Source organism: Equus asinus, chromosome 23 (assembly GCF_041296235.1).
Source record: "Equus asinus isolate D_3611 breed Donkey chromosome 23, EquAss-T2T_v2, whole genome shotgun sequence".
NCBI lineage: Eukaryota > Metazoa > Chordata > Mammalia > Perissodactyla > Equidae > Equus > Equus asinus.
In genome coordinates this window covers 49,449,449-49,474,190 of record NC_091812.1, presented here as the reverse complement: position 1 = coordinate 49,474,190, position 24,742 = coordinate 49,449,449, and the positions used below count along the sequence as shown (strand labels likewise).

The window sequence follows — 24,742 nt, the reverse complement described above, 5'->3', positions numbered from 1 at the left end:
ATATACTTTTTATTTTCTATAAGGGATTATACCTCTATATTATTATGGATACTTTAAATCATCGATTTTACTTTACAGTAAAGTCTAAGCAATTTTTATCAAGGAAGGGTGCCCTTTATGATTATAAAGAATTTTGACATAAATGTGTACTTTCTCTTCCAGTTACCTTTATACCAAGGAGTATGTCCAGTGTTCTTTCCACAGCTGATACCATCAGATATTCTAGGAGGGAAGAGACTGTAGGAACCTGACAGCTTTGAGGAACAATAAAGGGATCAGAGTGGGCCTTACAGTGACCTACCTGTGCTGTGTTGCTGCTTTCGTGACCGAGTTCAGGTTAAGAAAGAAGAAAGCAAAAACTGAAAACAAGAGCTAAGCTGACTAGGGAGATTGAAGCTAGGATGAGTGAAGGTCTGCCCAATGGCATACAGTCACTTTCAGTTAAGAGATAATTTAACCACTTTCTCTCTTATTTGTATGCTTTATTAATACTAACCCATTTTTACCCAACCAGCACAAACTTAATCTCTTTGGAGGAAAATAATATAAAATACTATAAAAGAATTTACAGATTTCAAATTATACCTCAATAAAAAATATTTTTAATTTATGGATTTCAAACATTTGAGAATCTCATGAACACTGAGAAAAACTCATAGTTTTGACAAAGAAAAACTCATAGTTTCCCTCCCATTGCCCAAGGTGCAGGCAGGATGATAATGTGCAGACAGGATTGAGGACCAACTTACTGGCCAATAGTGCCAAGGGTGTGGTAGACTTTTTTCTTAGGTGTTATGTCTTGGGATCTTCCTTTACAGATAAAAGGCTTTGGACCTACTTGTTCATGAAAGAAAGCTTTATTTATTTATTTATTTTTGTAGTGAGGAAGGTTGGCCCTGAGCTAACATCTGTTGCCAATCTTCCTCTTTTTGCTTGAGGAAGATTGTCACTAACATCTGTGCCAATCCTCCTCTATTTTGTATGTGGGACACCACCACAACATGGCTTGATGAGCAGTGTGAGGGTCCACTCCCGGGATCCAAACCTGTAAACCCTGGGCCATGGAAGTGGAGCGCGTGAACTTAACCACTATACCACTGGGCCAGCCCCAGGACAGCTTTATTTTAATGTCTCTTTTCTTATCTCCTCTTTTCTCTCCCTTCTTTCTTGCTTCCATAAAAATGCAGACTAACCGCTCTTTTTTCATTGTGTTCCCTACTTTGCTCTCTCTGCCATGCAGTTTACGCAGTTGTACTGCTATTCAGAAGTTGCCTGGTGTGATATGGTATGACTAGCTGAGCAACTCTAGACACTGAAGCAAACTGTCTTTCTGTGAAAATATCCATCCTTCCAAGCAGCTAGTGAAAGGAACTGAGAAAGCTTGGAACAGACGATCTAGACCAGCCTTGCTCTAGGAATTGAGGCAAACTCTCTCTTATTCCTTAGTTCTTATTTCAAATACACATCTCCTAATTGCTATTTTCGTTGATGGCTGATTGGATTTCACTTACTTAAGAGCACTAAGACCACTCAGTTGTGGACTTAGAGTAAAGGAAGCAAAGACAGCCCTCCAGCCATGTTTATTTCTAGGCCCCAGTCCACTAGTAAATTTGGCTAAAAAAGCATTTAAGGAGATTAAGTCTACTTTTATTTCTACAGCGTTTTTTGGCCACAAAGCCTCAGTGTAACAGAATGTTTATTTCTCTCGATCTTCAAGGAGGCAAAGGTTTAGGATGTTCCAGTCTCCTGGTTAAATAACATCTTATTCTCATCCTATTAATAACGGCAAAGTGAGTCAAAAAAAGTTCTCAAGTGAGTAAATTAGGTAATATAACAATTCATTTATCTGCATTAGTCTAGGCATCCTGAGTTAGTAACTTTTTCCCTATTAGCAATCATAATTGCTTACAGCAGTTTTCAGAGAAGCTCTTTTCTCTACAATTTCTTTAATAGTCTAAAAAGTCGGAATGGATCAGAATCTTTTGCAAGATTCTGGCCTATAAAAACATTTAATCATATGTTTCCCTATATACTTTAGAGGTATCAATCTATATGATCCACAAGTAATTTATTATGCTTACTATTTTTCATGCTATTTTTTTGTTGAAGAAATTAAAGTGAAAAAAGGTTAAGAGGATCTCCAGGAGACAAAAGGAAGTTATCTCCTGAAATAGGACCCCAAACTCCAAGTCATTTAATTTTCAGGGGCTTAGACTGAAGTACTCTTCTTCTCATATTTTTATTAGTGTTGAGAAACAAGATATTTTATTTACCTTAACAATTTTGGAAATGTACATGCTCTGTGACCCAATGACTAATTTGTTTAAAGAATAAAATTTTCCATACTGTGAGTAAATATACTATTTGCTATTCTGGTTGAGACAATAAATTTTACAAGTGAAAGCTACATCTGTTTACAGCATAAAAATGGGAAGAGAAAACTCTGATTTAATATGCAGTTTAAAGTAAAAGTATGTATAACCTGACTCCTTATTTTCCTGGATTAATATTAGCTCATGTCATGTAATTATCATTAAATAGAATAAAAGGTGATAAAATCCATATTTAGTACCCAAAATATGTTAGCTGGTCTAGAAATCATAAATGCAGATACAATTTCCATCTATATTTAAATCATACACATGTATATAAATGACATGCAAAGATAGAAAAACCATTAAAACTCACATATATGGCGACATGCTCAGAGGAAGAAAACACTAGCTTACTTCTATTTCACTCGGTGGGTATTTTTCTTGCAGAGGAGCCCTCCACATTGTCTGGAAGGCAGTTCTACGTATGAGACCAATGATTTGTTACAGAGCCCTGTGGGAAAGTATGACTCACCTCTTTCCTGTGCTCAAAAATGTTTTCACCTTTGTCTCCCCTCCTCATTCCCCTCATCCTACCACTGTGGACAATTGTTTTTATCTTTTCAGATAATGAGACAGATACTATGATATAAATTAATAAATGGGAAGAAGGAGGGGAAATGGGAGGGCAAGTGAAAAAAAGTGAAGAAGAGAGGAGAACTGGAAGAGAACAGAGCAAACAGAGAAACTCCATTAGAAACAGTAAACTAAGAAGAACTAACTCTTAAAGAAGTAAGCTCAGTAAGAACTGGAGATAAATTATAAATGTAATATAACTCACCTGAGCCTTATGGCTAAACACCAATTATTATTTGAAAATAATAAAATTCATGTGAAAAATCTTAATTTTTAAGTAAACAATTCTATCTCATCGTTGCATGGCCTGTTAGATAATTCAAATTTACTGGGGAAAAAAATCTAGAAAAAATACATGTGGAAGAGGAACAAAAACAAGTATTAAGTAAAATGCTCTAGGATTAGAATAATTTGATGTAAATGAACACTGGAAGTGTGAATAATAGCATATTGCTTATTTATGATAAGTAAAGTAGTATGATCATTCCCAAATTTAAAAATCCTGAACTCTACAACCAATACCTTTTCAGCGGGGGGCCGGGGGGGAGTTCTAACAAAAAATCTGCAGAAGGTCAGAGTTAAAAATTGCAATGCTATAGCAAAATAAAAGAAATCCAATCTGTACAATCAAGAGAAACATGACTGAAGAATAATGATGGGGGCTTTTTTCACAGAGGACAGTGATATGCTAGGCTCCCTGTTCACCAAAAAGAACGCAATGGAATCTCTTGAATAATATTTAACTTAGATATCAAGATAAATTTCCCAACTTTAAAAGTTACTGAGCATTGAAAGAACTTTGATGAGAATGAATAATGCAAGTTTATAGACTCTATTTGCAGAATCCTTTAAAAGATAAGACCACATTATTCCATGTATAACTGAACTATACCGTGGCCTTTTAATACAGTTTAAGATTGTAGGTTCTGAACTCAAGATTACCTAGATTTGAATTCTACCACCTGGTAGCTATTTGACTTTAGACAATACTCTAAGCCTCAGTTACTTGATCTATAAAATAATAAGGAATGCTGGTATGAGGCTTAAATAGTGATGCACAAGCCCTTTTCTCAGTGGTTGATACATAATAAGCTCAATATACGTTAACCATTATTATTACATGGTTGCTGGAGGTGACTTACATTTGTACCTCAGTTTACATAATATATTTCTAAAATAATGTATGTAAATGGAAACACAGATTCTCCCCAGCTTATGGCACAATTTTATACTCTTTATCTTTATTTATGATTGTGCTCCAATTGGAAGGCCTTCCACCACTTGTATTTTCAGTTTCTCCACATTTTTATACCACTCCAGAACCATTAACTTACTCAAATAGTTAAAAATTAAATGGAATTGAATAATCTATAAATTAAGATAGAAATACATGCCTGTAAAGTTTTAAAATACTCTGAGAATTCAAATAAACATGTACAATTTTTAAATTGCATTATCCAAAGTGGGATATCATTGTACACAACTCGTTAAGGTTCAATAATTTAACATTTATTGATCATTTTGCATGTGGTATGCAGGTCCCCTTCAAACTCCATGATCCCCTGTGCATTCTTACTATGTAATAACTTAAACAAGACTATCTTTATGTATGAACTAATTAAGAGTGAACTACACACCATTAGTATGATGTTACTAGGTTTTTTCATAAAAGGAACGGCTTCCTGGATGTGACTGTCTGTGAGTGTGTACATATTCAATATTCTCTAATGAATACTAATAGTCTGAACCTGAAAACAAGAAACAGATGTTCATTGTAGCTTTATTTACAATAGTGAAAAATTTAAACAGCATATATGATCAACACTGGAAAAATGGTTAAATAAACTATATTATTATTTCCAAAATAGTTATATGTCATGATATTGTTTTAATATAATGTGAAGTGAAAGATATTAGCATATTTGCAGATATGTTAAAATACATTTTAAAAAACTGCAAGGAAATATTTAAAATGTTAACAGTATTTGTCTCTGGGAGATGGAATTATAAGTTTTTCTTCTGTGTTTTTATCGATAACTATGTACACAGAGACTACCAACAAAAAATTAACTGCAATGTCTACTAACTGCGAGCAGAATTTATAAAATATAAATAAATGATCAGGGATTTTTTAATTAAGTCTAGTTGAGTATACTAATGAAAACCTTAGAACAACTACAAGGATCTAAAATAACTTCGAAATTAAAATAATAGTGAGAACTACAATTTCAGAATGAGTAACAAGTTAAAAATCAGTAAAGTTTCCCCCACCCAACCCTTGAGAAGTAACTTTTGAGGAACAAACAAAAAGAAAAGGGAATTCAAACTGGAAAAAAAGACAGGACAAAAAATTCACGTAACACAAGGGAAAGTAAGCCAGTTCTTTAAAAAGGTAGATCTCAGTTTGCTCTTTATTTTTTTCTGCCTCCATACTATTCATAAGCACAACATATTCCCATCACATCTCTCATCATCTATAACGATTCTTGGAGGGGACAGTCATAATCCCAAAGGAAGGTGTGTGAGGTTTCAAAAAGTACCTCTGATCAAAGTTCAGGTTATCATAAGTTCTCCAAATAAGAGTGTATACGCTCTACCTCTCCAAATTTAGTAGATACTGACTACAGAATTTACGACTTGAGCTAGAGTTCACATAGAAGAGTTATGAGGAACTTCTTCGTCTCATTGATGTCTTCTTATCTTCTCAGAATAAACATCACTGATATCATTTCATCAGGACAGCCTTTTTTATTCCTAACCTAGGAGCAGACTCCAGCTACGTTCCCATACTTCCCTCTACTTCTACTATTACAAAACACATTATTGCGACTTCTCCTATTTAATGTCTATTATCAACTAGATTTTAAGCTGTAAGAGGTAAGAATAAAGGCAGTAAAAAGGTTATCTATGCAGATACCTGGAGGAAGAGCTTTGAGGTTGAAAACTACCTGGCACGTTCAAGGGAAAAAACAAAGTTAAGTGTGGCTGAAGTGGAGAGATCAAGGGGAAGAGGAGGCAAAAATGAGATCTGAGAGGTACTGAGGAGCCAGATCATGTAAGGTCTCACAGGTTGTAGTAAGAACTTAGGCTTTTACTTTTAATGAGACAGGAAATCAACAGAGGGAATTGAAGAGGGGAGTGACTTGATTTGACTTACTAAGTTTTAGTAAGAACATCCTGGCATCTGTACTGAGAATGGACTCAAAAGGGGTAAGATCAGGAGCAAAGAAACAAAGTGGGAAACTACTGCAATAATATAGGTAATACATGATAGTGGTCTGGACAGAATGGTGACAGCAGGGGTGGTGGGAAGTGGTAGAATTCCAGACATGTGCTGAAGGCAGAACAGACAACAGCTTGGTTTTGAACATGTGAAGTTTGAGATGCTTATTAGATATCCAAGTTAAAAGATGTTAAGTAGGCAATTAGATATACTCTTTTTCTAGAGTTCAGGGAAGAAATTCAGAGTAAATAATCAAATTTGGGAGTGATCAGCAAAAGGACAGGAGATTTTGAAAGCCTAGGTGAATGGATAAAATCACCTAAGGTGTGAATTTAAACAGAGGGAAAAAAAGGTCCTAAGATTTTAGCCTGGGACATTTTAATATTTAGAGGACAGGGAGACTATGAAAGATCAGAAAGAAATGGAAAAGGAATAGCTGGAAACTGAAGGAAGAAAATCACACAACTGTGGTGTGCTGCAAGCCAGGAGGGGGAACAAAAGGTGTTTCAAGGGACAAAGAGTCATCAACTGTGAGAACTGTTGCTGATAAGTAATGTAAGACGAGGATTGTTATATGAGCACTGAATTGAGCAACGTGGGGGTCATGAGGGATTCCGAGAAGAGACATTTTAGTGGAGTAAAAGGGGCAAAAACTTTATTGTAGGTACAAAAGAGGATGGGAGAAGAGAACTTTGAGACAAGTTAAGACAATTTTTTCAAGGAATACTGCTGGAAATGGAAAAGGAAGGGGAGGAAGAGAAGGAAAGGAACATGGTGGGGTGAATACAGGCATTTGTTGTTGTTTATTTGTTTTGGTCTCCCTCTCAGATCAGACATAACAGCATTTTTGTATGTGGTTAGGAATGATCCACTAGGGAGACTGATGCTGTAGAAGAAATGGGGAACACGTCTTTTTGTAGGCAAGTTTATAATAATAAAAAGTTGGGGAGAGAGATCTCAATAGTCATCATGTTATATTGTGGTAAAACCTGTTGGAGGACGAGGAGGAGGGAGAGGAGAGCAAGAGCTGTATGCTCTGTCATGGAAATACATCCAGGACATATTACATGAAAACAAGTTAAAGAACAGTAAGCATAGCATACATTAATATTAAAATTGTAAGATGCCTAATTTGTGCTATCTGTGTATGTACACACACACATGCACACAGAGATACACACAGTATCTAATGCATGGAAAAGGTCTGGAATGACTACTCAGATGATTATCCCTGGGGCAGGGAATGAAATGAACTGGCGTGAGTGGACAGGAACTCAAATCTGTTAGACTAGCACTCTTAGTACTTCTATATTATTTCAATCTTTTACATAATGTATTCATGTAATTTTCATATAATCAAAAAGGAGAAAATAATTTTAAAATATTTTCTTCTAGAGGAACTCTAGGATATACTCTCATATTAAGAGTGGTTATTTCTGGGGTAAGGGTTGCAGGTAGGGGACAGAGGACTTTATGTTTTGTTTCATACACTTCCGTATTATTTGAAAATTTATCACAAGTATGTATTACTTTGGTAATAATGATTTTAAATAAAAATGTTAAAGTATTCCATTGTTTGAAATTATATCGAATTTATAAAGTTCTCAGATATGTTATAAAAAAGATGGTTGCTTTCTGCAGAGGCTGCAGGAGAATCAACCAAAAAGTAGAATTAAGGCTGAAACATTTTGTCTTAAATTTTAAGTTAAGCAAGACTAAAAAAGGAATCTTAGAACACAAGATTGAAAAAGGAAATAGCGAAGTAAATACTGCCTTTTTCTTCCTCCTTATCAAGTTCTTTCTTGCTGACTGAGAGGAGAAACAGAAAAAGAAGCATTAGCACGTGAGAGAAAAGGGTTAAGAACTTCAATAACAAGCAGCCCTAAACACACATTTGAATATAAACTGCCATGGGTAGGGGACTTCTAAGCAAAAATTAAGAGAGAAACGTTCCAGTTACATATACAAGTGAAAAAGGAAAAAAATTAAGGCTACTAACTAACAAGGTCCAATTTTTCCAGTCATTTTAGCAATGGAGCCTGGTTTAAAACAAAAGTATAATGGGCAATCCCACCAAACCAAACAAAAAGGTGGAGTTGCTCTATCCCAAGTGGAGAGTACGGGGCTGTCCTCTGCTTGCCATCACCCACCTCCTGAGGGAAGCTCGAAGGGAACACACACTAGACTGAAAACCGCTGTTCCAAAGCAGCATTTTAAAATACGTGCTTAAAGTTTAATAGTTATTTACTTCATGTTAATTATAGAGATTGGATTTTCATGGTGCTTTTTTAGAAGAGTTAAGTTTAAACAGAAAAAATCCCCAAATAACATAGATTGCACTATTTAACCTCTGTATGTCTTGGCTGCCTCAACTATTAAGAGGAAATAACATCAATCTCATGGGGTTGACCTATATAGAAACTAAATTATTTCTATAAATAACTTAGCATGTTATACAAAACATAAAGAAACCAATAAAGGGGTTTTTTTAATTAGTAGCTATAATTATTGCTGCTGAGTCAGTCAGCATACCTAAATAGCTGGGTAAGTCTTCTTGAGGGGCTCCTAAAACAACTGTAAAGTAAAATGACCACTTAAAAGAAACACACAAAGTAAAGAGAGAAAAATCTTTGGAAAATATTGATTTTGAAGACCTCATCAGCATACTCATTTGTGTTTGTGCAGATTTGCCAATAAAATAATGTACAGATTCTATAATGAAAGACTGCTTTAGGTCATAAACTAGAATCACACTTGATTAATACTTTCTTGTAATAGAAGGCTGAGAAATTCCATTCCCCAAATCCTTTCTGGTTTGAGGGGCTACAGTCCTAGTATGTTTCACACTAGATATCAAAACACCAATTTATAAAAACAATATCCTACAGAATAAAATTGCATCTATATTTTAAATGTTTCAGCTTTAATAGCCATAAAGAAAACAAAAAATTTTAAATATTACCAAATGGAATCATATTTCATTTTAATTTTGAAGAAACATATATAAAAGGGACTAATAAAGAAATGTTGAAATTTGAAAAAATTTGAATTCTATGTATTTTTATAAGTTCATACATATAAATTTACATTTTTATGACAGAATAAAAGCATACTTTTTGATATGATATACTTTCAGCTATGTGAACATCTTCCTGATTCCTCAGTACTTTCTGTGTGTCCATATTCAGAACCTGAAGCTGCTGGATCAGCTCTGCTTGCTGTGCTGTATGTGCACTGTTCTGTTTGTAAAGATTCTGCAGCTCCTGCAACTCCTTCCTGTGCAAAGCAAGCAATAAATAGAGAGGAGCATGAATAAAGATCATCTCAGTAAAATAATTGTGTTCATCTAAGGTTACAGATCAGCTTCCAATTTTTTCATCTACAATTTTTTACTGCAGGCAAACATATTAATAAAATAAATAACATAGAAAGTATTTAATATTTATCACATACACCTAGAAAGTATTGATAGAACTACTCTGACTTTCAAAGCCAAATACTCATCAATTTTCTTTTACAGCCTGATAAAATGTCTGGATATACAGACATAGTACCACCTTCTTATTGAAATTAGGTTACACTTCACTTCCAAGAATTGATAAGTACTGATGCCAACAATAGTTGTCACACAGTTGTGAATACAGGGTAATTCAATCTTTCATTTTATTTTATACAGAAATCTAAATGTATTAAAAAGAATCCCAAAAGGCAAATTAAGTTTTCAAACCAAAGTTCCTTAAAGCACCACTAGTTTGCAACCTCAAGGACCTGGGCTTGGATTCCTGTGACTCCTCTAATTCAGCTTGAAGGAAATGATGAGGCAAAAAAGTCAGAAGGAAGAAGAGAAACACAGGTGAAACCTGTCCTTCCAACCCACCAGGGTGGAACTGTAAGCAGGAGGACAAATGAACTGATGGTCGTAGTAATGACGGCACAAAATGTCCAGAAAAACCACACCTCTATGATACAGGTTTCCAGATTTCTGTGGTAGTAAATCCTGCGTGACACAGTTCATATAAAACTGGAAAGTACTGTATATTCAATTTGAAGAGAAAAATATTTATAGATATGTATTTCACAGAAATATACTTTATAGTGTATATTTTGGAGACTATATTTTAATGGAACTTTTTCTTTATCTGTAAGCTCAAACTGGTGATTCATTCATATTAGATAAATCTTAAAGAAGGCACAAAAGAGATATTCAGACAGTTGTCAAAGACGGATGAATATTAATATGGAAGAAATGAGCTCCGCTTTTCAGAGATTTAGAATATTAATGTTCTCCAACGACAAGCCCTGCATCTACGCAGATACATGTACATACGCCATCTGTATGTATATGTTCCAGGCTGCTATAACAAAATACCATAGACTGGGTAATTTACAAACAACAGAAATTTATTTCTCATAGTTCTGGAGGCCACAAGTCAGAGATCAGAGTGCCAGCACAGTCTAGAGAGGGCCCTCTTCGGGGTCATAGACATCTTGTTGTGTCCTCACATGGCAGGAGGCACAAGGGAGCTCTCGGAGGTCTCTTTCAGAAAAACACTAATCCCATTCATGAGGGTTCTACCGTCATGACCTAAGCACCTCCCAAAGGCCCCACCTCCTAATGCCATCGCATTAGGCATTAGGATTTCAACATATGAATTTTGGGTAAACACTAACTTTCAGACTATAGTACCATCTTTCTGTAACTATCTAAAAAACTGAAAGTTGCAGAAAATAATAGTCCAAAACTGGGGGAGGGAAGAGAAGAGAATCAATAATGGCACAATGTGTCCAAGTAATATAATACTCAGCAGAAGAGGGGAGAAGAGACTGACAGTAATAATGCTTGCTGAGTATTGCCATTTTTCAAGAATAACATTAGCAAGAATTATCAGAGAAGATAGGCAATAGATATCAGGGTATGTAGTCAAGACATATGTTAGGAGACCTAAGTAAATGTTGCATTTAGGAAGGGAACATGATGAAGATAAAACATACCATCTATCAATACAATGTAAAACATAACAAATTTATTTCTCCTCCAATGCTAGATGTTTGCTATTTCTTAAAGAGAGGTCCAGAATCAGTAGTTGGCTTGCTTTTAAGGGTCACGTAGAACAAAATAAATGCAGCTTTAATCAGAAGAAACACACTCAAGAGTAGGGAGATGTTCATACTCTGAGACACTTGAGGACTAAAAATCAACTAAGGGAAGAGCATGTTCTTGTCTGTCATGTTGTGCTATTTTCCGAGCATACTCTCAGTAAGTGAAATGGAAACATAATCTTACACTATATAGATGGGTTTCTTTCTCTGTGTCTCCCCACACCACCCTCTGAAACTAGATGGAATGAGTTGTACACCAGTGTTGCGAATATGAAATGTGGAACTCAATCAGCAACAAAGTAAGCAACAAACAAGGCTTACAAACCTCACACAACTGGATCAGTGGAAAACACTGAATTAGTCTAGATCTTTCCTCATTTGAAAAACAGTAAAGAAAAACAAATAGGACTTATTAAAAGGGGAAATACTTAGAATTAATAAAAAAATTTTATTGTGCATATCCAGAGGAAAAGTATACCTCTGAGTAGGAGTTACTGAAGGAAGGTCTAGAAAAGTATCAAAAAGAAACCATCACACCTCTCAGAATTATCAACAGAAAACCAAGATGTGGAGATGATCTTAATAAAATCTCTGTGAAGACAGGGACTTTTTTGTTCACTGCTACAGAAAAAGCACCTAGGACAGTTCCTGTCCCTTATTAAATATTTGTTGTTGTATTAGACACACCTTATGCACCTCTTCAGATTCAGCCTCACCTCCTTCCTAGTCACTCAGTACTTTGCTCTGCCTTAGCCTATTAACTACCACCTCAGCCTATGAAATTCATACACCTTATGTGGCTCTACCACTTGAGGTCAACCAGTTGCATGCCTAGCACGTTGGCCTCCTTGTACCACTTCCAGATTAGGATAAAATGCTACAACACAGGCATGGCATAAGCAGTAAACTTTGACCAATGGTAGACAAAACACAAGAAGAAACCAGACAGACAAATTTTTTTTCTTTTTCCATCTGATGGATTGCTCTAGGGCATGGTTTCTCTCTACAACTTGTCCAGAATCAACCTGGGTGGCTAATTCAGTGCACCTGCCATCTCTTTCATGGCTCATCATGAAGCAGTGGCCAGTACAATAATACATTTTCTTGAATTACTTTTTATGCTTTCCTGCCTCTGATTCTTCTTCTTCTTCTTCCAGTTGCTTTGTCCTGGAATTGAATCTCCTAAGTAAATATTCAGAAGTTAATCCTTCACACAGACTGTTTTCTAGGATATATCGGACAAGACAGTTGTTGAATGGATGAAATGAAAAGGATAACACAAAGAAGCATTGTTAAAAAGAAAAAAAGATGCCATAATACCATTAAAATTCATGATGAAAGCAGTTATAAGGAAAATCAAAGCAATGGAAAATAAAATTGATAGGTTCAAACTTGAGAAGTTCCTCTCAATGAAAAAGAATAAAGGAAAGCATAGATTGAACTGAGAGGATGCTGAGAAGCAAGAATGCTTCTTCCCATCTCAAGGAGAATGTTAAGCTCTGTTAAAAATATTGTATTGCTGAAGGATAAATCCAATGACCTTTCAGTTACATTGATGCTATCTAAGGGATTGAATGGGCCATGGGATAAATTAGGAATATCCCTGTAGAGATTAAGTTTGATAGCAAAGACTGACAGAGGGTTTCAGACAGCTTCCCTAGGTTATTCTTCAGTTAAAAAAATCTTGAGGGCTTACAAAAACAAAGATTTATTGCTTGCTCACATTACATGTGGCTTTCCTCTATTCTAAGATCCAAACTAAAGCAGCAGACTGTATTAGGAATACACCACTATAGTGAGAGAGGGTGAAAATCAAAGGTAAAACAAGCAATGACTCTTTTAAAACATTTGCCAGGACATGGCATATGTCACTTTCATTCTCATTCCACAGGCCAAAATAAGTCACATGGCTAAATCTGATGCCAAAGGGGAGAAAGCATGCTCCAGCAACAGGTAAGGCCTGGTAAAACTGGGACCTTGAGATGAATCAAAATAAAAGTACAGGAATGAACAGATCAAGAGCACAAAGTTTAAAAAAAAAAAGAGTAAAAAGTTTAGCGATGAGAACTGAGGTAATATACAGAACTAAGCTTAAACATCTTTGGGCACTGTGGTTACACAAGAGGAGAGAAATGTTACAAATCTTGAGATGCAACATGAGAGTTAAAATGGTTGAACATGTGTACTATTTTCCAAAGTATACATAGCAAGGTTCAAAACCAACTAAAGACAAAATGTAGTGCTTAAAAAAACAACATAATGACATAAATCTCTAAAGTTTTTTATGCCATTTCTTTCTTAGCTTTAGAGAGAGAGAGTGGTTTTTATAGAGAAGAAATAATTATGTGAGATTTAATAATTCCTTCAATTTCACATCAGTGTCTTACTGTTCCATTATACACAAAAACTAAAGTTATTTATTAAAAGAACATGTTCAATATAGTCCTCTTTATCTAAAAACTCCTGCATACCTAATCTTCAATCTATAAATATGGATTGAGAAAAATCAAGAATGATTCTCACAAAATTTAATGGCTGTTATTTCTCTAGGGTTGTATTTTAAGTGCAATTTTTTTCTCTTCTTTTTACTTTTCTGTACTGTATGTATCTTTCTATAATTCACATGTATCACTGTACCAAAATCATTACTTATTTTGTTTATCACATAAATTTAAACAAAAATAAAGAATAGCAATATTAATTTCAGAGGAATTAGAACTCAGGGCAAAAAATTTACACAGAAAAAAGTAAAACATACAATTTACAGTAATAACAAAAAAATTATGGACACTTTATCCATCAAATCATAGCACATCAAAATACCTACAGCAAAAACTATAAGCAACAAAAGGAAAATAAGTTGGAAACTGTATGAGCAGGAAAGATGCCATTTAAAATAGTAACAAAAAAACATGATATAGCTAGGAACAAATTTAACAAATGTCAAGACCCACATGAGAAATAACTTCAAACATTTCATAAACACACAAAGGTATGAAACAAATGGGATGGCACCTGAGACAGGAAGACTGACATAATGATGCCAATTCTCCTTAGGTCTACTTGTAAATTTGATCCTCTAATAAAACACCAAACAAGAAATAAGCAAGTTTACTCTAAAGGATATATGGAAAAATTAGTAAGCAATAAATGCCCAGGAAAGCTCTGAAAAAGAGCAGCAATGGAAAATGCACCAAATATTCTAATCTTCTTCGCCTCTGCCCTACTCTGTAACACTCTAGCCTACTTTAGAGCCTAAGAGGCCAACCTCTACAAACTGTATTACCTGGCTCCTTGTCCTCTGGGTCTGACTGAATTTGATTAGTTGGAAGTGCTGGCTGGTGATTAGAGGGTAAAGGAGAAAGAGGTCAAGGTATTTCTTTCCCTAGTCCCCTCTCTATGGAGTCACAGTTGGCAGTGTCTCTGTTCCTCTGTCTAAGGATACTTCTATTAGTCAGCCTCTCTTCCAGGATTAGACTTCTCACAGAGATCTGGTAACAGCTTCTCTCCTTGCCCTTTCTGGTCTAGGGGTAGTAACGGTTTCTGTTGTTGACAATCTGTATTACTCTGAATCTCAGTATCTATTTGGAGAGAGTTGACATTTTTATCATATTGAGATGTCCAAATCATGAACTTTGTACATTCCTGCACATATTAGACCTTTTATTTTTCTCAATAATGTTTTACAGTTCTCCATATAGAGGTAACACATATCTCTCATTATACTTACTCTTAAAATTTTTAGTCATATTGTAAATTATATTAAGTCCATTTCCTAGTTTTTTTGCTAGTATAAAAACTACAATTGAATTTTACACACTGACATTGTATCTACCAAGTGTGCTAAACCCACTTATTGATTTAAACATTTCAATAAATTACTGTGAGTTTTCTATGTAAGTTAATTGTATTATAGGCAAATAATTAGGTCTTTTTCATTTCCAGTTCTTATGTCTTTTAATTTTTATTCTTGCCTTACTACACAGTTGATATTTCTGACTATGTGCTAGACATTAGTTTGCAAAACTGTAGACATAATTTGAGGACAGAACTGTCTTATTATCCTCCAGAGATAATTTACACTTGCTTCTGCTCAGTGCCTGGGAAAACCAGCAATCCAGATGCATTGATCCAATTTCAGGATTCTGGCTTTGATGATATTCCCAACCAAAATTATGACTTCACTGTCTTGACTTTTATTTTTTCAATTCTTTGTAAGAGAGTCACAACTAATTTCTAAGAAAAATTCCCAATTCAATTGACAATAGCCCAACTTCTCAATGGAAGGCGGGCTGTTCATTCAGCTCACCCTCTATGTAATTAGAGAATCATTACCTATCCAGGAAAAGTTTTAGTTAGGCAACTTAATTGGTTAGAGCTTTTTATGCAAATTCTAGGCATATATTCAGGTGTTCTGTATATATTACAGACATGTACATTATTATATATATACTTGTTCTGTATATATTACAGACATGTACATTATTATATACTTATTTATTTATAATCTAACATAGGTTAAATATTCAATAAATATGCAAAAGATTATGAATTCCAAAGAAATAAACTCATAGAGAAACAAAGCTAAGCCAACTCCATATTTAACAATAAGGAAAAGTGTATCCAAATAAGGAAATGCCTAGACCACTTTCCCACAATTATAGCTTTGTGTGTCTTTTGTACAATATACAGATGCTTGTATATCATAACTATCATCCCCCCAAGAAAGAAAAAATATGAAGGAAAGGAGACGTAGTACATCCAATTGGTAACTCTTATTCAGAAAACTCAGAAGAAACACTGCAGACATCTCAACTACTGCCCTATAATGAGGGTTTTAGTCAAAGTCCTCAGCTCCAGACTTCCAACTGTGTGCTATTTCCTCCTCCTCTATGAGTCCTTATAATCGAACCCTTAAAATTACACATGGTCCATTGTGGAAGAAAACGTCCATCTGTGGATGTTATTGCCTTATATATTGTAGCTTATGGCTCCTGAAATATATTAAATTTAAGTACACAAATGCAGGGGCAAAATTTAGTAGAAAACATAATTATTCAAATGTCATGCACTGTTCAGCGCCATCATACTCTAAAATGGAAAGGTCATCGTTAGAACATTTTATGCAGTTTTAGGTGCTATATTTTAAGAAGAATATTGACAACATAGATATTGACAATATGGAATGCATTCAGAAAGGCAACATAAAACAGTATAACATCTGTGAAATATATACATGAAAAATTATGAGAAATGGGTTGTTAATAAATTCATGAAAAAATAAACTTCTTGATAAAGTTATCTTCTATTATTTGAAGGTCTGTGCTACACAATAGAGATTAGATTGTCTCTGAGATTTTCTAGATAAAGAACCAAGGCAAGTGGGTGGATATTGTAAAAAGGCAAAATTCAGCTCAATATATGAAACAATTTCAAATTTAAACACATAAAATGAAAAAACCCGTCTTGAAAAGTACTGAGAAACTTATAGACTAAAAGCATCAAGCAAACATTAAAAGCTATATTATCTTATTGGGAAGAATATAGGAATAAGTGATAATTTTAAGATTCCTTCCAAATCTAAGATTCTATTACTATTTAGAATTACTATTCTGACTTCATCAAATTATTGGCTTAAAAAATATTACACCACGAGTGGATAAAGCAACCAGTCTATCATCTATAAAGTTTATACTCTCCTCATTCCTGTCAGAAGAAAGTTTTTAAAATGTGACACAATGAATTTTGTTTGGGTAAGAGATTAATATACATACATTAACTGTTACCCAAGCAAACAGTCCTGCCCTAATATGCATATAGTTCTGGCAATACGTTAAATATATACAAAAATATTATATGCTATACTAATATTTATATAATTATATAATATACTTGTATATAACAGTTATAACTATATATAACAATATTACACGCATATAGTGGTAGCATCAGAGGATGAAATTGTTCTTATAGAGGTATGTGATAAACACTGATTGTATAATTTATTTTAATTAGTTTAAGTAAAAAAATTCAGGCACATACCTACATGTATGTGTGTATGTGTAAGTGTACATACATGTGTACGTACACTTATATTTTATGATTTATTCTAACACTAATTGCTGATAAAGGTAATTATAAAGTTAATTAATAGGTAGCTTAAAATCTTTCAAAACAGTTAAAAACAGAAGTTTTTCAAGTAATCTCATTTTATAAGTAGCATTACAAAATTAACTATTTTGATATAGAGAGAGTATTTGACAAATTCAAACTATTTAGAATATAATAAAAAGTCAAAATTGGGTTTCTCATTTATTGTTTATTATAACAATAATTAATATTATTTAACACATGGCTAGGGTTTTTAGAAGGAAGCAACGAATGAATGCACTATCCTTGTTAAAAACTGAAACAAGGTTACTCTTTGAGAACGCTCTCCCCAATCCTGTGAAACTCCTGACTCTACCAGTTAACGATTCCTAGTTTGGTGTATATAATTTCAGATAGTTTCAATACACAAACAGATGTACCTACAAAAAACATATTGTTGTCATTTTGGCATATTAATGATAAACATAAATGGTGCTATTCTGAATAACTAATGACATTTCTTTTTTTTTTTTTTTAAGATTTTATTTTTTCCTTTTTCTCCCCAAAGCCCCCCGGTACATAGTTGTGTATTCTTCGTTGTGGGTCGTTCTAGTTGTGGCATGTGGGACGCTGCCTCAGCGTGGTCTGATGAGCAGTGCCATGTCCGCGCCCAGGATTCGAAGTAACGAAACACTGGGCCGCCTGCAGCGGAGCGCGCGAACTTAACCACTCAGCCACGGGGCCAGCCCCAAGAATAACTAATGACATTTCTATAATGTTAAATTAAAAATTGAATATACTTGCCTGACCAGGGTAATATCCATATCCTTCTGCATAAGTTCAGTTTCTTTATTATTCAACTGTAATGATAGAGCATTATATTTACTCTGTGATACTTCAATTTCTTTCCTTGCTTCGATTAGACTGTCTTCAAAGGCCTAAAATTAGAGCACTTATATCACAATCAAATATAATAAATAGCAAATAAATAAAAATAGAAAGTCTGCTATATTTAACCAAACTGTCTAAAAAATGACAGTGAAAAATTAGTAGATTTTTATATTTTATTTGTTTGTTTTCACTCAATTAAAAAAATTTTAGTACAAACAATACCTTTTATACTAGCCACAGGTTATTTTTTTCAGAAACTGAAAAGCATCATGGGTTCCTCAAGTGAAAGCTAAGAATTTGAAGCAAATAAACTTGAAAATCTATATAGAAATTTACTTATTAAAATTACAATGAAGAAACCATTGTATAACAAAAAAATTGTCAATTACATGAACAAAAAATTTACTTAAAAATTAGTCAGGACAAATAGCAGATATTTCATTATTTCCTCTATTTTAAATGCACACACACAGATAAACTCAGAGAAAAAAGGACAGTACCAAAAGATATCGAAATAATTTTACAATGTTTGATATTCAGATCATGCTGAGTTTCCTTGATTGTGGTGAAATTTCACCTACACTTCCTCAAAATTGGCTTTTTCCTTCTGATAATTCTCTAAATCTTTTTTCATTTTGAAACAACTTAAAAATTGATGTTATATTTTTTCAAAAGCATATTTTCTAAAAAATAAATTAGAAAATTAATTGTTAGTATTTTCATAAAGTATTAAATAAATATTATAACTAAAAATAGAGTATACCCACACAAACACTATATGTTCATTATTTCTAAAAGTGAGCACCATGCTTAGATCAAGCTCTAGAAATCTACTCTAGCCACACTCCCATACTTCATATAGTCACCCTGTAATAAACAGTGATCTTTTAAAGATAAAAATATTGGCTTTCAGGCAAGATAGTACTGTGAATGCTTCCTAAATTCCCATTTATTACAAGAAGATCAATGATAGATATACACATAGGTAGGTAGGTGGGTGGATGGAATAAAAGAAGAAGGAAGGAGGGAAGGAAGGGAGGGAGGAAGGAAGGAGGGAAGGGAGGAAAACTTAAGTGTTGGCAGGGATGTGGAGAAGTTGGAATGCTTGCGCAATGTTGGTGGGACTGTAAAATGGTGTAACCCCTATGGAAAACAGTATGGGGGTTCCTTAAAACATTAAAAATAGAACTACCATATAATCCTGCAATCCCACTTCTGGGTACATATTCAAATGAATGAAAAGTGGGGTCTTGAAGAGATATTTACACAACCATGTGTATAGCAGTACTATTCACAATGGCCAAGAGGTGGAAGCAACCCAAACATCAAATGAATAGATAAACAAAATGTGGTATATACATACAATGGAACACAACACAGCCTTAAAAAGAAAGGAAATCTGTCACATCTACAATATGGAGGAACCTTGAAGACACTATGCTAAATGAATAAACCAGTCACAAAAGAACAATTACCATATGATTCCACTTATGCTAGGAATAAATAGTCAAATTCATAGACACATGAAGTAGAATGGTGGTTATCAAGAGCTAGGGTGAAGGAGCAATGAGGAGTTGTTATTAATAAGCTTAGAGTTGCAGTTCTGCAAGTCGAAAAAGTCCTGGAGATCTCTTTCACAGCATTGTAAATATACTTAACATTTATGTAAGTATACTTAACAAGTGTACTGAACTGTACACTTAAAAATGGTTAAGATTGAAAATTTTATGTTACGTGTATTTTACCACATTAAAAAAAAAATACTAAACCCACAAAGAGACCCAGATTCAATTAGATCAAACTGTGGAGCAATTTGTGTCCCAGGACATTGTCAAAAACAATTACAGGAGGCTGGCCCAGTAGCATAGTGGTTGGGTTTGCACACTCCGCTTCAGCAGCCTAGGGTTCGCAGGTTTGGATCCCAGGTGCAGACCTACACATCATTCATTAAGCCATGCTGTGGCAGTGTCCCACACACAAAAAAATAAAGGAAGATTGGCACAGGTGTTAGCTCATGGCGAACCTTCCTCAAGCAAAAGGAGGGCAATTGGCAACAGATGTTAGCTCAGAGTCAATCTTCCTCACCAAAAAAAAAGAAAAATTAAAAAACCAGCCAGCAATTTTTGGAGGCCAACAGCTGAGTGTGATAGCAATAGTGACAGACATATTAATATATCAAGAGAAGAGACAGTGAAGGAGACCCAGCTAAAATCACACTAGTCTCAGAGTGAATGTGCACATGTCCAAGTCTGTGCTCTCTGAAAAGCAAAATCAGAGGCCATACATTGCAGGGCAAACAGACTTTATTCAAACAGTCTAGCCAAACCACTAAACAAACAAATGAGCAAACATCAAGAAGCCCTGGGGATGGGGCCAGAAGGAATCAGTATCCAAAACTGCTACAATATATAATTGTAAATGTCTACTTTTCAACAAAAAATTACAACAATCAAAGAGAAAGGAAAGTGTCATCACACAGAAGAAAGAAAGCAGACAATAGAAACTGCCCATGAGAGGGTCCTGATGTCAGACTTCACAAAGACTTCAAAATAGCCATTATAAATATATTCAACCAAATAAAAAAACAATGCTTTAAAAAGTACCATATGTTAAAAAAAAAGGTAAAACGACAAGGTTTCATTCAATAGAAAATACCAATAAGGTGATACAAATTATTCTAAAACAACCAAATGTAAATTCTGGTGCTAAAAAAGCATAATAATTAAAATTTTTAAAAAACCTCAATAGAGGAGCTCACATTTAATAAGAAGTGACAGAAATAAGAGCAAAAAACTTGAAGAGAAATCAAGAAAAAAAATGACAAAAAAATTAATAGCCCAAGAGAAATATGGGTCATCATTAAAGGCACTAACAAGCATAATGGGACTACCAAAAATGGGAAGCAAGAGAATAATGAACAGAAAAAGTATTTGAAAAAATGACTGAAAACTATCCAACAATGGTGAAAAACATTAATCTACACATCCAAGAAGCTCAACAAACTCCAAGTAGTATACACACAGAGATCCACTAATAGAAATATCATAGTAAAAATGCTGAAAGCCAAAAATAAGGATAAATTCTTAGAAATCACAAGAGAAAAACAACTCATCATTTTCAAGAGATCTCAATAAGATTAACAACTGAATTTTCTTCAAAAATAATGGAGGCTAGAGACAGTGAAATAACATTCAAAGTGCTCAAAGAAAAAGCTGCCAAGGTAGAATCCTATATCTAATAAAGCTATCATTTAAAAATGAAGGCTATGAGCGACATGAGCAAAATGGGAGAGTATGCAGCTCCAAGCATTCTTGCTCTGGCAGAAACGTCAAAAAACAAGCAGAAACTGCCAAAACCAATGTTAGAAAAACTCTGGAAAGCATTCAAAGGTTTATAGCAACCAAGTAAATGATGAACCAAGAAAAAAAAATAACTTGAAAATGATATGAAAGATTTGTAGAGCTTTTACTTTCCCTTTCCCTTTCCCATCCCATCCCCACCATGCTGGTCACTTTAAAGCCAGAGAATCTTAAAGCAGTGGAATTTTTACAGTGGCAGTAGCCCATGTTCTCAGTAAGCAATCCTGGTCCCTGGTTCAGGAGGGAGTAGAACAGACTTTACTAGCAGATTATTGTGAATGTCTGTTCTAACTTGTCTGAGGGATACCTGAAGGAATGATGGAAGATGATTATCTTATTAGTCACCTCTGGCTGACCTCCGGGCTCAGTACAAGTTTGGATAAGTACTGAAAGAGTGTCTAGCACACAGCCAAGCTACAAAGACTTGGAAAGGGATCTGTTTCTTGTCTGTGGAGGGGTGTGTGTGTGTATATATATATATACACACACACACATATGTTTTATATATATATATACACATACATACACACATATACACACACACACACACATACACACATACATATATATATACACATACATTGCTTTTTTGTTTTTTGTTTGTTTGTATTAGTTCCTGACATTCAAAGAAACCTGTGCAACAACATGAGGTAAACAAAAGCTGAAGGATGGAGACTTCAATGACTGTGCACAACAAGAAACACCATCTTTGCAAAAACAGACTCGAAGACTATCTAAACAAACAGACTACTGCACTCTTCAACAATTAAAAAAAAAGCAGCAAAACCTCAGGAAAGGGTAGAATCTGATTTCCAGAGTTACTAGATTACAACACAAATGCCCAACTTTCAACAACAAAATCATAAGGCATACAAAGAAACAGGAAAGTATGGCCTATTCAAAGGAACACATAAATTAACAGAAACCATCCCTGAGGAACCTCATACATCAGCTTTAGAAGGCAAAAACTTTAACACAACTGTCTTAAATATACTCAAGTAGGTGAGGAAAACCATGAAAAAAGAACTAAATGAAATCAGAAAACAATGTATAAACCAAAAGAATATCAATAAAGAGACAAATTGTAAAAAGGAATCAAACAAGTTCTGGAGCTAAAAAGTACAATAACAAAAATTAATAATTCACCAGAGGGTTCAACAACTGATGTGAGCAGGCAAAAGAAAGAATCAGCAAACTAGAAGATACAACAATGAAGAAAAGTCAACAGAACCTATGGGAACAGTGGGATACCATTAAGCAGACCAACGTACATATTAGGAGAGTCCCAGAAGGAGAAGAGACAAAAAAAGGGTAAAAATAACAGTTGAAGAAATAATGACCAAACATCCCAATTTTGATGAAAGACATGCACCTACAGATCCAAAGACTTCAACAAACTCGAAGTAAGATCAACAGAAAGAGGTTCACAATGACATATATTATAATCAAACTTTTGAAATTCAGCCAAAAACAGAGAATCTTGAAAGCAACAAGGAGTGACTTATCACATACAAGGGATCCTTAGAGAGATTACTGACTGATTTCTCGTCAGAAACATGGAGGCCAAGGCAGTGAAAGTAAAGGTTAAAGTGCTGAAAGAAAAGAACTGTCAACATTGAATTCTATACCCAGCAAAACAATCCTTCAAAATTTAGAGAGTAATTAAGACATTCACAGATAAACAAAAGCTGAAGGAGGTCATTACCAGATCAATCCTACAAGAAACACTAATCCGAGTCCTTCAGATTGAAATGAAAGGATGCAAGGCAGTAACTCAAAGCTGTATAAAGAAATAAAGACTCCAGTGAAGGTAAATACGTGGGTATATATAAAAGCCAGTATTACTGTATATTTGTTTTGTAACTCTACTTTTTATTTCATAAATGATTTCAAAGACAAACACATAAAAATTTCTACATTTATGTTACAGGGCACACAATTTACAAGGTTGTAATTTATCCTATTAAAGATAAGTTGGTATCAATTCAAATTATATTCTTATAAGCTTAGGATGACAAATGTAATCCCCATGGTAACTACAAAGAAAATATCAATAGAATATACACAAAAAAATGAGAAGGGAATCAAAATGTGCCACTACAAAAAATCAACTAAACATAAAGGAAGACAGTAATAAAGGAAATGAGGAACAAAAAAATCTATCAGACATACAGTGAACAAATAATAAAATGGCAGAAGTTATTCCTTCCTTAAGAGTAATTACTTTAAAGGTACATGTATTAAACTCTCCAATCAAAAAGGCAAAGAAGGACAGAATGTACAAAGAAAATATCACACAACTATACGTTGTTTAGAAGAGACTCACTCTTTAGATCCAAAGACACAAAAAGATTGAAAATGAAAGAATAGGAAAAGATATTACATGAAATAATAACCAAAAGAGAGCTGGGATGGCTATAATACTAGACAAAATAGACTTTAGGTCAAAAACTGTTCAAGAAACAAAAGAGGGCATTAAAGAGTCAATTCATCAAGAAGATGTAACAGGTATAAACATACATTCACCAAACAATAGAGCCCTAAAATATATAAAGTAAATACTTACAGAATTGAAAGGAAAAAGAGACAGTTCCACAATAATAGCTGGAGAATTCAACACTTTAAAAATGAGTTGAATATTTAGAGAGAAGTCAATAAGGATACAGAGTGCCTGAACAACACTATAAACCAACAGATATACATGGAACACTCTATGCAAAAACAGCAAAATACAAATTTTTCTCAAGTACACATGGAACACTCCCCTTATCTGACCACATGTTAGGCCTTAATACAACTCTCAATAAACTTAAAAACATTAAAATACAAAGTATCTTCTCCAACCACAGTGAAATGGAGCTAGAACTCAATAACAGAAGGAAAACTAAAAAAAAATTAGAATATGTTGAAATTAAACAATACATTCTTAAACAACCCAGAGATCAAGGAAGAATTCACAAGAGAATTAGAAAATATTCAGAGATGAAGGAAAACACAAAGACAATATACCAAAACCTACAGGATGCAGCAAAGGGAGTGCCCAGAGGAAAATTTATAGCTGCAAATGCTACCTTAAAAAAGAACACATAGGGGCCAGCCCCGTGGCCGAGTGGTTGAGTTTGTGTGCTCTG

The 24,742-nt window shown here is 34.3% G+C and overlaps 1 protein-coding gene across 13 annotated transcripts in view; it reads right to left on the bottom strand.

Annotated features, from left to right (window-relative positions):
- The window catches only part of CNTLN (centlein), a 332,812-nt gene that overhangs the window by 228,676 nt on the left and 79,394 nt on the right, over positions 1–24,742 (bottom strand). For all 13 annotated transcript variants that reach the window (XR_011497243.1, XM_070495470.1, XM_070495472.1 and 10 more), the window contains 2 exons: positions 18,162–18,299; positions 9,285–9,443 (listed from right to left, as the gene is read on the bottom strand). Coding sequence is in view for 12 of the 13 variants with exons in the window: in XM_070495470.1 (XP_070351571.1) it covers positions 9,285–9,443; positions 18,162–18,299 (297 nt within the window). In the remaining variant the exon portion in view is untranslated. The remainder of the gene's footprint in view (positions 1–9,284; positions 9,444–18,161; positions 18,300–24,742) is intronic.